At 34.5% G+C, this 13,562-nt stretch overlaps 1 protein-coding gene across 2 annotated transcripts in view; it reads left to right on the top strand.

Moving 5' to 3' along the window:
• TPR (translocated promoter region, nuclear basket protein) overlaps positions 1-13,562 on the top strand; it is a 60,712-nt gene that overhangs the window by 24,846 nt on the left and 22,304 nt on the right. For both annotated transcript variants that reach the window (XM_074308596.1, XM_074308595.1), the window contains 12 exons: positions 27-193; positions 1,006-1,158; positions 1,653-1,769; positions 5,173-5,376; positions 5,493-5,677; positions 6,451-6,598; positions 7,958-8,095; positions 8,210-8,341; positions 10,230-10,360; positions 10,934-11,144; positions 12,498-12,638; positions 13,195-13,393. In XM_074308596.1, the coding sequence (XP_074164697.1) occupies positions 27-193; positions 1,006-1,158; positions 1,653-1,769; positions 5,173-5,376; positions 5,493-5,677; positions 6,451-6,598; positions 7,958-8,095; positions 8,210-8,341; positions 10,230-10,360; positions 10,934-11,144; positions 12,498-12,638; positions 13,195-13,393 (1,926 nt within the window). The remainder of the gene's footprint in view (positions 1-26; positions 194-1,005; positions 1,159-1,652; positions 1,770-5,172; positions 5,377-5,492; positions 5,678-6,450; positions 6,599-7,957; positions 8,096-8,209; positions 8,342-10,229; positions 10,361-10,933; positions 11,145-12,497; positions 12,639-13,194; positions 13,394-13,562) is intronic.

Here is a 13,562-nt window from a genome sequence, read left to right as displayed (position 1 = left end):
CTATAAATATCTAAATATTATTTCAGGTCAGCCTAATACTAAAGAAGACATAGATGATCTTATCAGTCAACTAAGGCAAGCTGAAGAACAGATTAATGATCTAAAGGAAAGACTCAAGACAACTTCTAGTAATGTAGAACAGTATCGAGCTATGGTTCTTAGCTTAGAAGAATCCCTAAACAAGGAGAAACAAGTAAGCAATATAATGTGAAGCATGTGGAAACTTAATGTATTTAATAGCAGACTTTGATTTTTCATTCAACCTTGAGTTATTTTTCAGTATTGAACATTTTCAACTAATATTCCATCCTATTAATCGTTTTAGTAGTGTTATATCAGTGTGTGTATAATAGTGTATATGTATAGTATATGTATATTCCCATTTTAGTTACAGGTTAGACAGATTATACTTTACAAGTTGAATACTTGTTTTTCAAGCCTATCTCTGACATACTTACAATTGTGTAATCCTGATACAGATGAGTCACTTAATCTGTGACTTAGCTAGCCATCTCCTAAAACTGTCAGTTACTCCTCAATATATCCTATAAGTGCTTGTATGCTCAGTTTATCTCAAACACTTATTTAGTACCTACTGTGAACCAGACATTGTTATGTGATGTGGAAATCCCAGAAACTTTTAACAGTTCTTACCTTCAAGGTAACTATATATATATATAAAGAGCTACAAAATTGCAAGATGGGGAAGTAGACATAATGAGAGAAATAGGGTTGAATGAGATGAGGACATAAGGAGCACTGGAGCTGATATATTAGAGTATTGAGGGAGTAATTAGTAGTTAGGAATGGGATTTAAATATTGTCAGTTTAAGGACTAAAGATTATAAGAATTTTTTATGGAGTCATAAGGCAAATCAATTATCATACCCTTCACCTTCACAATGGTAATGTTTATTTTTGTCTCAAGGTTTCAGGTCTGGTATAATTTAAAATTAATTGTACAATTTGTTTTTGGATTCTTAATTTCTGTTTTCTGATGACAAGGTGACAGAAGAGGTACGTAAAAATATTGAAGCCCGTTTAAAAGACTCAGCTGAGTATCAGGCACAACTGGAAAAAAAACTAATGGAAGCAGAGAAGGAAAAACAAGAACTTCAAGATGAAAAGCGCAGAGCTCTTGAAAGTATGGAGCAGCAGGTAAGTTTAATCCCTTGCCTGTCCGCCTGTTTTTTTTTTTCTTTTTTTTTTTCTTTTTTACAAGCTTTTAAGATAAGTTTTGTTAGCTATTATCCCACTTCTGCAGTTTTCCTTGTACATAGAAACTGTCTGCCCAGCTCTTTGGTTTTAGCCCTTGTTTATGATTATCAAGACTTAATAATTCCTTCCCATAACTTTACACCAGAGGTATCAGATGTGAACATTATCTACCAGCAATACTGAGGGCCCAAGCCAGAAAATGTAATTGGAAATAATTAACAAAACAAATAAAAATATATTAGAACATAAATAATGTTAATATGCATTTTTTCACTCTATAATATGCAACCTTGTTAGGGATCTTTAATATAGTTTGATGGCCCCATTTCTTTTTCTAATTGAAACCATTGCTTTATACTGCAAAAGTTTTCAATATTTTATTTTTGTAATGTTAAACCAAGGATACAGTTAATTTGGACTTTGTTCTGTTGTAGCTATCTGAATTAAAGAAGACTCTCTCTAGTGTTCAAAATGAAGTTCAGGAAGCTCTTCAGAGAGCAAGCACAGCTTTGAGTAATGAGCAGCAAGCCAGACGTGATTGTCAAGAACAAGTAAGTATTTGTAGTTTTTAAAATGGTTACTTCAGATCTTTGGTGTTCAAAAAAAAACCAAAAAAAAAAAAAAAAAAACTGACCACGGTTTTGTGATTGCCAGCTAGACTAATTAATAGATTTGCACTTCTGGAACTAACTTGTAGTAGTTCACCATATAATTCATATTTACTTCCACACAACCATAAAATAGCACCCCAGTATAAATCCTGGATCAGCAAAAAGATGGGGTAAAAGAATCTCTTAACCATAGTCCAAAACAGGAAATGTCCCAGCTATCCAATGGGATATCTTCAGTCTCATTGCAGTAGAGTAGATAGATGCCAACACAAGGATTTGCCACATGCCTTATTTAGCATAGCCAGGAAACAAGCAGAACCAGCTCTGAGAACTATGATGTGTTTCAATTTAGCCCTAGGCAAACAGATAGACACCTGCAGCCAGATACCCATATGCTTAACTGTAGCCCTGGGGAAATATTAGAAATATCCCACTGGCCTCAGCACATGCAAAACATCACAACTAGAATCTCAGCTCAACACCAGGTAAGCTTCAGGAGCCCACACAGCCTCCAGCAATACTAGCCAACCTCTTACCTAACCCTCTCAGTGCAGTGGCAGATAGTCAGGTCCCCCATGGACCTCAGCACAACATCAGTGCAGCACTAGGTAAACAGCCAGGGCCTGCAGCCTAGCACAAGAAACTTGAAATAGTGTCACTTTTACTTAAAAATTCAAAGCTAAAAGAAAGGAAAAGACCAAGAAAGATGACCAAAAAAACAGCTCCCTTCCCCCCCCAAAAAATAAGACAAAGATGAGGAAGAAAATTGGGAAAAGTAATGAGTGAAAAAGAGAATTACCAAAAAAAAGAGTCAATCGTTTGGAAAGAGAAAACAATTATTTTTAAAAGTAGAATTGAACAAATGAGAAAGGAATTTTAAGAGGTAACTGAGGAAAACAATTCCCTAAAAATTAGAATTGGACAAGTGTCTCCTCAAAACTTGATAAATACAATCAAAAAATTAAAGACTAGAATATTAGAAAAATTAGATTAGAAATAAAGGATGACATCATAAGCAATTAGAAGAGAAAGAAGTAGTCTACTTGTCAGATCTGTGGAGAAGGAAAGAATTCATGGTGAAACAAAATACAGAGCATTAAGAAATACAAATGAGATATTTTTCATTATATTAAATTTGAAAACTTGCACAAACAAAATCAATAAAACCAAGATTAGAAGGAAAACAAAAAGTTGAGAAATTTATATTTATAGCAAGTGTCTGATAAATATGTCATTTCTCATATATAGAGAGAACTGAGTCAAATTTATAAAAATAGGGGCAGCTAGGTGGCGAAATAGAGCACCAGCCTTGAATTCAGGAGGACCCGAGTTCAAATTTGATCTCACTTAACACTTCCTAGCTGTGAGACCCTGGGCAAGTCACTTAACCCTAGCCTGGGGGGGGGGGGGAGTAATTTATAAAAATGTAAGCCCTTCCTCTGTTGATAAATGATCAGAGGATTTGAATAGGCAGTTTTGATGAAATCAAAATAATGTATAGGCATATAAAGAAGTGCTTTAAATTCGTTTTTAATAGAGATATGCAAATTAAGGCAACTCTGAAGTACCATGCTGCACTTATTATATTGACCAGTATGACAAAAAAGGAAAATGATAAAATGCTGGAAGGGATGTAAGAAAACGGGGACATAAATGCTCCATTGGTTGAGTTCTGATCTTATCCAACAATTCTGGAGACCAATTCAGAACTATGCCCTAGGGGCAACCAAACTATGCATACTCTAATCCAGCAATAGATCTGTATCCCAAAGAAATCATTAAAAAAGTGAAAAAGACCAAACATGAAAAATATTTATGGCAGCTCTTTTTATTGTGGCAAAATATTGGAAATTGAGGGGATGCCCATCAGTTGGAAAATGGCTGAACCAGTGGAATATAATTTTGTAATAAGAAATGATGAATGGGAATATTGAAGAAAAATTTGAAAAAACTTGTACAAACCTATGCAGAATGAAATAAGCAGAACCAGGAAAACACTATATATACTGTATATACACTACAGTATCAGCAACAATGAGTGATGATCAACTATGAATGACTAGGCTTTTCTCAGCAACACAGTGATCCAAGATAAGTACAAAAAACTCACAAAGGAAAATGCTTTCCATATCCAGATTAAGAACTGATGGACTATGAATATAGATCAGAGCATACATTTTTCACTTTTATTCTTTTTCATGTTTTTTCTCTTTTGATCTATTTCTTTCATATTTGTGATATGGAAATATGTTTTACATGATAACACATGTACAAACTATATCAAACTGCCAACCATCTTTGGGAGAGAGGAAGAGAAAAATTTGGAATTCAAATTCCTGTAAAATTTAATGCTAAAAATTGTCTTGACATGTAATTGGGAAAAATATTATTTAAAAAATAAATTTGTTACTAATCTCCCAGAATTTGTGTCTCTTGAAGGTTTTTATCGGTCTCATGAATTAATCATATGATTTCTTTTGGGTTGGTTTTTTTTGGGGGGGGGGGTTCTTAATACAGTCAATCACATACTATAACACATTTAATATATATGGGATTGCCTGTCATCTAGAGAAGGGAGTAGAGGGAGGGAGGGGAAAATTTGGAAAAGTGAATACGAGGGATAATGCTGTTAAAAAAAGGAAATTACCCATGCATATGTATTGTCAAAAAAAAAATCATAATTATAAAATTAATAAATTATCAAAAAAAATACAGTCAATCATATTGATAGTTTTCCTAATAATAAACTAGTCCTGCATTCCTCGTAATAAAATCCACCAGTCATAATATATGATCTTTGTGATATATTGCTATAATCTCTTTACTAGTATTTCATTTTAAAATTTTGTATTAATATTTATTTAGGGAAATAAAGCTATAATTTTCTTTCTAGATTAGCTCTTTCCTGGCTTAAGCATCAGTAGCATATTTGTGTTGTAAAAGGAATTTGGTGGGACTCTACCATTTTTCCAAATAGATTACATAGTATTGAAATTAATTGGTTTTTAAATGCTTAGTAAAATTCACTTGTGAATCCATTTAAGTAAAAATAGTTACTCTAAAAATGGGAAGCCATAAAAATACTTAGTAGCATCATGCTTTCTTTCAAGGAAAAAGTGGTTAAGATGGCCATATCCCAAGAGTCCCTCATTATAACTTTTCGGATATGAATGAGCAAATGTGGTTGATGTGTAGAATTATGAGACCATTGAATTCTGGAGGTAGAAGATACCTTCAAGATTATCTGGCCTAAACCCATCATTTCAGACAAAAGGGACCAATTCCCCAGGAGCTGAAGGAACTTAATGTCATAGATAATTCTCTCTCTTTTTATTTATTACAGGCTAAAATAGCAATAGAGGCTCAGAATAAATATGAACGAGAACTGATGTTACATGCTGCTGATGTAGAAGCTTTGCAGGCTGCTAAAGAACAAGTGTCTAAAAACTTACTAGTGCGTCAGCAATTGGAAGAAACAGCTCAGAAAGCAGAATCACAGTTGTTGGAATGCAAAGCCTCTTGGGAGGAAAGAGAGAGAATGTTAAAGGTACATTCATTTGTAGATATAAAAATATTGAATTTTTTTTTAAGGCTAAGTTTTTTAAATGACCATTGTCAATAAACTAAAAAAAAGTCAGTGGATAACACATTTTTGATTTGCAGGATGAAGCTGCCAAGTGTGTGTCTCGCTGTGAAGACTTAGAGAAACAAAATACATTACTTCATGATCAGATTGAAAAATTAAGTGACAAGGTTGTGACTTCTATGAAAGAAGGTGTGCAAGGTTCATTAAATGTTTCTCTAAATGAAGAAGGCAAGTCTCAAGAACAAATCTTAGAAATTCTCAGGTAAATAAAATATATTCAAGCTAATCTGCTTTTTTTATCTATAGGTTAGTTTATTGTAGTTAATAAATTAGTTTCACACTCTCATGCTAAGATTCATTTCTCTTAAATTATTTATAAGCAAAATAGTTACCACCCATTTTTGTCAGGATTTGGGGGCTTCAGGTAAATTCTATTTTTAGGTTCTGACCTGAAGTGAGAATTTAGGCATCTTCAGCCTAACATTATTTTTAGTATTTATTCATTCACATTCAAAGGAGAACATTACTTAGTGGATAAAAATTAAAAACGAAGAAACCCCACCTTATTTCTAACATCTACTGACTTTGTATCCCTGGGCACATCATATCATCTTGCACTGAAGGCAACTTTTTATGAGTTACAGACCTGCATTCATTGATAGGAGTTCTTAGTACCCATGAAATTACAGGCCCAGTTCCTATAACCCTGTAGAGCAAAATTCCATTCTCTATTTTTTTCACTTGGATGTTAAACATATGTTGCAGAGGATTCATACTTCACGTATGAGTTGGCAAGATCTAGATTTATCTATGAGTTTTTGATATAAAAGGAAAAAAATAAAATGGTTTGGCACTATTTTAAACATTTTTGGTCACTTTCTGTATGGTAATTATGTTTTGTGTTCATTTTCATCTTGTTCTTAAAAATTTGAAAAACAATTGTCAGCATTGGAAGTTTTAAGCTATATTGTTTTTAGGTGAGATCTACGAAGGCAGGCATTTTTAAAATAATCTTAAATGTCTTTCTTGCTGCAGGTTTATACGGCGAGAAAAAGAAATTGCAGAAACCAGGTTTGAAGTAGCCCAGGTAGAAAGTTTGCGTTACAGGCAACGGGTAGAGCTCCTAGAAAGAGAGCTTCAGGAGCTGCAGGATAGTCTAAATGCTGAGAGGGAGAAAGTCCAGGTATATGTCTTTAGTGATTTGGTTGTGTTGGTTTTTTTTAAATATTACTTTGTAAATAAGATTATCAACTTCTACCACATCTTCACCACCCCCCCAAATGTTTTACAAGAATTGTCATTTTCTTAAATTAGTTGTTCTCTGGCATATAATCACATGGATTCTTTCCTTTTAAATTTTAAAAGAAACCATTACCTATTCTTGCACCAGTCACAAACTTGGATGAATGCATACATAATTAGAAATATAAATCATATGTTGTTGCTGTTGTTATTTAAAGACTCTTTAAAAAGGTTAATTCTTTTTCACTATCATGCTAATTCAGTTAGAAATGACAATATTCCTATAAAGTCACATCCAGTTCTATGGTCCCATCATCTATGAATCCTCCCAAGGCAACTCATTTCCATTTTTGAACAGCTCTAATTGTCTGAGACCAGATTTGAACTTGGGTCCTCCTGAATTCAGGGCTGTTGCTCTATCCACTGCGCCACCTAGCTGCCCCTGAACAGCTCTAATTGTTAGAAAGTTTTTTTCTTACATCAAACCTAAATTTTTTTTCCCCCCAGTTTCATAGAATCATATAGCACATTCTCAGGGTTTCCTTTTCTGACTTCTGCTTGTACTGACAGGTTGAATCCCCAGAGTGTTTGTTATTTCTCCCTTCAAGATTCTAGAGAACTCTAAAAATCCCAGGATTTTTCTAGTACTAAATCTAATAAGGCCCCCACTAGTGTGCTGTATCCAATGATTATGAATTTTTAACAGCCAGTTGAATCTGATTAACTTTCATTGGATACATATTTATTAAACAAGTGATATAGTTAAGTGCTATGTGGACAAATAGGTGGCACAGGGGATAGAACTTAGGACTTAGAATCAGGAAAATTCACCTTCATGAGTTCAAATCCAGCTTCAGACACCAGCTGTGTGACCCTGGGAAAGTCACTTCACTATGTTTGCCTCAGTTTCCTCATCTGTAAAATGAGCTGGAGAAATGGCAAGCCACTCCGGTATCTCTGCCAAGAAAATCCCAAAATGCAATTACAAAAGAGTCAGACAAAACCACATGATTTAACAACAACATAAAGTGATACAAAACAATCCTTCCCCAGTACGGGGGCACATAAAAATATATATGTATCTAGTCCAGGGGAAAGTAAGTTCGAGCTTAGTACATAAGATGTGGTAACAGAGGTTACTCACAACCCCTATAAGTCTTTTCTTCCCTTTTGGGGGGAAAATTCCTCATGAATGTAATAAAGCTTTCTGCTCTTTTTCATTAATCATTGCTTTCTTGGACATTTTGGATCTGAATAGGAATATCCTCTCTTACCTTGTTTAATTTTTTTATATCTTTAGGTTACTGCAAAAACAATGGCTCAGCATGAAGAACTGATGAAAAAAACTGAAACAATGAATGTAGTTATAGAAACCAACAAGATGCTGAGGGAAGAAAAAGAAAGGCTGGAACAAGAACTACAACAGATGCAAGCAAAGGTTTGTAACTTGCTTATTCAGGCATGAAGAAAGCAGGAGAAGAAGCATGTTTTCTAAATATTATTTTCGTTTATGTCAGCCAAAATAGTAGTGATAAGATGTTTTGTTCTCCAGGTCAGGAAACTGGAGTTAGATATCTTACCATTACAAGAATCAAATGCTGAACTGAGTGAGAAAAGTGGTATGTTGCAAGCAGAAAAGAAATTGCTAGAAGAAGATATCAAACGCTGGAAAGCTCGAAACCAGGTAAGCAAGTTTCTCATTTACAAAATTTGTCAGGAAATAATTTAGGGAATTAAAATTAACTTTTGAGAAGTAGCATGGCCTAATGAATAGAAAGCTAGTCTCCAAGTTAGGATGACTCACTTCTGATACACACTGTGATTTGGTCAAATTATTTTTCTGTGGCAAGTAACTCTAAGAAAAGAGGTGTCAAACTTTCAGCCTGTAGGTTTAAGTGCTTTCCAAATGCCGGGAAACAGATTCAAATGTGATTGGGAGATAAAAATACATTATAACAGAAATCTTACCAATTTGAAGTTTTCTAAGTCAATATACAACCTGCAGGCATCCTTTATTTGAATTTGATTTACAGTCTAAAAAGCCTCTTAAAAAGCTTAAATTGCAAAATTACATTGGTACTATAAGTGGTCAAACAAGGACTTAGCTGTATTAATGAAATCACTGGTCCATTCCCTCAAGACTGCCTACCTCTCCTCTCCACTCTTCCCCAACCCCAAAAAGCTATTTTAATGGAGTAAGATTAGAAAGCAATAATGAAAAATATTTCTGCTGCACACTTATACACAATATATACATATGTATGTGTGTGTGTGTATATATGTGTATACACACACACACATATATCATTATTTATAATGATGAAGATTTATGTATATGTCAGATTAACAAGTCCTTTCCTTCTCAAACTTAGCCTGCACTTGTTTCTTCCAGCTCTTAATCCAGATGGTGTTGATATTTCCCAGTACATGAAATACAGTAATTTCACACATATTAGGTTCAAGGCACTGTGTACAGGAAATACAAGGTTAAATAGATTAACTGGGCAGATATAAAGAGATTAAGAACTGATGCATGATGTAATTCTTTTGAGAGTACTGAATAGAATGATATTTGTACTTTATATTTAGTTTTTCATATTTTGTTTCCTTTGATTCCCCACATCCTGAGGTAGGTAAATCAGGAAATTATTTCCAGTTTATAAATCAGACAATGGCGGTATAGAGGAAATTAGGAGTGTTCAAAGTCTCAATCTAATGGAGTTGCCACTCATACTGTATTTCTGATTCCAATTCTAATGCCTTTTTTTCCCCACTATCATATAGTGCTATCTATCTGAAACTAATAATAATCTTAGAGATCACCCAATTCTATTTCTTCATCTTACTGATTTAGAAACAGGCCTTAGAGAGTTACCTGACTTGGCCAAGGTTACAAAGACATTAAACAATAAAGGTGGGTCAGGCTCAGTACTTTGGGAGTGAGACTTTCCCTTTCTCTCACTCAAAAGCAATTTACTAATGTCTTCTTATATCCTTCCCTCTTTCTTTCTAGCCTAGTTTAGGCTTTCATCTCTTCTTTTCAAAACTATTGTAATACCCTCTCAACTGGCTTTCCTTTTCCCAATCTTTCCCATCTGTAATACATTCTTCATAGTATTTTCTATGTAGTCTTTCACATGGATTACTCTGATTCCCTTTTGTGTCATATGCTTAGTGACTCAGTAGGTAAAACACTGAGCCTGGAGTCTAGGAAGATGTAAGTTCGCATCTGGTCTCAAATACTTGACATTTACTTGCTCCGTGTCCTTAGACAAGTCACTTAGTCTCAATTGCCTTGCAAAAACAAAAAAAACCCAGACCTTTACTGATCTCACCCAGCTGCTTAGTCCCTCTGTCAAAATTATCTCAAATATATTTCAATTTTACATATATGTATATCATGTCTTTCCCATTAAAACAAAAGCTTCAGGGAAGGGACACTTTGATTTTTTTTTTTTTTTTTTTTTGAGGAAAATAAAGTGTTAATATCGCATAGTAGACACTTATTAAAGTGACTTTTTCTTGGTTAAAAAAAAAAATAGACCATGATTTTGAGGTTTGTTCTTTTTCAGCATCTTGCAAGCCAGCAAAAAGAGCCAGATTTGGAAGAATGTCGAAAGCTCCTTTCAGAGAAGGAAGTAAATACTAAACGCATTCAACAGTTGACTGAAGAAACTGGAAGACTTAAAGCAGAAATTGCAAGGTATAGTGGAAAGAAATTCTAAGTTTAACCTATTATTTGAAAGCAATTCACACTGAATCATTCCACTAACTCTTCATTCTCTAGGAACTCTTTGCTAACAATACATCTTTCTAAAGAGAAAGTAAAAGCGTAAGATCTCCACTGTGTTATGGCTTTCCTCATCATTTTCAGTATAGTGCTAAGCAATGTTATGCCTTCAAGTTTTCTTTTACTATCATACCCTCTTTTTGTAAGCTAAACTATATAATACTTAATGATTACTGCTGTTATATACTTACTATAATGTTCCTTGAGCTACAGATAAAGCATATTATTTTTAAAAGGGCATTTATGTTTTAACTATTAAACTTAGACTAAAATTGTGCAATAGAAAGATGTGAAAAATTTAAATAAGCTTGTTTAACACTGCTTTTATCTTCCCAACAAGATATATATGAGTTTTGTTCTTTCTTTCTTTCTTTCTATCTCTTTTTTTCTTTCTTTCTTTCTTTCTTTCTTTCTTTCTTTCTTTCTTTCTTTCTTTCTTTCTTTCTTTCTTTCTTTCTTTCTTTCTTTCTTTCTTTCTTTTTTTAGGTCAAATGCATCTTTGACCACTAGCCAAAATTTAATTCAAAACCTAAGGGAAGAATTAAATAAAATGAGAACTGAAAAGGAAACTCTCCAGAAAGACTTAGAAGCCAAAGTAGCCGATATACAAGAAAAAGTCAAAACTATTACTCAAGTCAAGAAAATTGGAAGAAGATATAAGACTCAGTATGAAGAGCTTAAAGCACAACATGATAAGGTAAAGCTTCAGTTATTTTTAAAAAAAACCATGAAACTGAATCTGAGAACAGTTTGCCATAATTATTCCTCTATAGCTTTTATGTATTACTGATTGAAATACATAGATTAGTCAGTTTTAAATTCTGGGCTTTGGCTGGCTTAGGGAGCTACTCTAGTCTCTTGATGGCTGGACAGGGATGGGGGCTAACGTTTTGCCTGGAAAGGCTCACCAATTATTTATAGGAAATAAAGGCAAAGAGTGCCTGGAGCTGGGAATATTGAGCCCTATTGCTACTTGGGTGTGTTCATAAGTTCCTCCCACAGGTTTTCCTCCCCATGGAGGAAGGGCTTTGGGCTGGTGGGACCCTTCCTGGATCTTGAAAGCATCCTAAACCAGTCCAGTAATATATCAGGCCTTATAGACTATAGTCAGCAGCTCCTTCTGGATTGCTACAGTGTTCCATTGACCTTAGACTTGATAAACTCCATGCTTTCTCTTTTGGGTTCAGTTTACCTAGCCTGAATTTTGCTTTTTCTGGTGTATGACATATGTCTGGTTTGTATCAGCACAGCTATGTCATCAATTTGGACCTAGCTATACCTAGCTACCAAAAGGCAATAAAATCCTTGAGATTACAAAACCACAACAAAAAAAGAGATACTGACTTCCATGACTGTAATAGGATTTGCCAAACCCTTAATTGAACTCTGATCTCACCCAGGAGCTCACACCAACTGAAGCATGATGGCAGCATCCATGCAGACAATTTCACTCTGTGTTTAATGGTGTTTAACTTTGTGTCCTTAATTTCTTCCCCTCGAATCTCTATCCTATCTCCTTGCCTTCTACATACAAAGACTGTCCCCATACCCCCTTTCCCCATGGAAGAATTGCTTCCAGGATGTCTAGGCGGGGATCTACTCCTCAGAATTAATTGTCTCTGGAGTAACCTGCTGATTCCATCCTTTTCCTTACACTAGAAGCTGGGAAATTGCCTATTATGGATGGGGAGTTTTATATCTGCAACCTTATGAAACAAGAACATAATCTGGGTATGCCTCTCATTACTTTTTTTTTTTTTTTAATCTGAATTGCTTCTGAGACTTTGTTTTTAAACCTCAAGGTCAAGAAGCATAGACATGGGGCAGTTATATGGCATCAAGTGGATAGAGCACCGGCCCTGAAGTCAGGAGGACCTGAGTTCAAATGTGGCCTCAGACACTTCCCACTTCCCAGCTGTGTGACCCTGGGCAAGTCACTTAACCCCAATTGCCTCAGGGGAAAAAAAAAAAGAAGCATAGACATATTCCCTATACCATGTACTGTATTCTGTTTACTGCTGACATTTAATAAATAATGTCATAATCTTAGGTAATGGAGACTTCTCAGTCTTCTGGAGAACTATTGGAACAACAAGTATCTGTCCATGAAGTGCAAGAGCTCAAAGAAACTCTGAATCAAGCTGAAATAAAAACGAAATCTCTAGAAAATCAAATCGAGAACCTTCAGAAGGTAAGTTTGAGAGAACAATGAATTGGAGCTATAGTCCCAATTCTGCCTGACACTATAAGGAGTATGTGGTTATGAGTACAGTGGAGAGAGTAATTTATCTCAATTTTTGTTGTCTTATTTCACAAGGTAGTGAAATATTATAGAATTGTTAAATTTTAGATTAAATGAAACCCTTTAAGGAGCATCTAGTTCAGCCTTTTCATTTTACAAATAAGGAAACTGAGGCCTTGAAAAGGAAAATAATTCCTTGCTCAAAGTCACAAAGGTGAGGTTGGTCTGGGATTGGTTGCCTCCAGATCCAATTCTCTTTCGCTCAGTGTACTCCACTACATAACAGTGTATTTGTATAATTACTTGCATTATTTTATATACAGATAGACTTTTACACCAAACTATCATTTACTTGGTGCATTGACACATTTATTTTAAATAATTAGTTTGTATTGAATATAAGATTTATAATTCTCTATTAAAGTTTGGTAATTTTGTTTGACAATTCATCTTACTTTTCTCTGGCTAGCTATTTTTATTTAAGGTTCTTTTTTTCTTCCCTTAGACAGTATCTGAAAAAGAGGCTGAAGCTAGAAGTCTTCAGGAGCAGATAACACAACTTCAGTCTGAACTGTCACGTCTTCATCAGGATCTCCAAGACAGAACTACACAGGAGGAGCAGCTGCGACAACATATGACTGAAAAGGAAGACAAAACAAGAAAAGCTCTTGTTGCAGCCAAAGCAAAACTGGCACATTTAGCTGGTAAAGATATCCCTATATTTATTGAAGCTTGAAATTTATAATAATCACAGCAAAGATCTATGCACATTTTGCCAGTATACAGCTTAGATATTTGAAGTGGCAATTAGAGATGAGGAAATAGAAGATAAAGTGATTTTTTTTAACTATCCCCACTTGCAAAAACTTAATT

Source organism: Sminthopsis crassicaudata, chromosome 4 (genome assembly GCF_048593235.1).
Source record: "Sminthopsis crassicaudata isolate SCR6 chromosome 4, ASM4859323v1, whole genome shotgun sequence".
NCBI lineage: Eukaryota > Metazoa > Chordata > Mammalia > Dasyuromorphia > Dasyuridae > Sminthopsis > Sminthopsis crassicaudata.
This window is presented reverse-complemented; position numbering and strand designations above follow the sequence as displayed.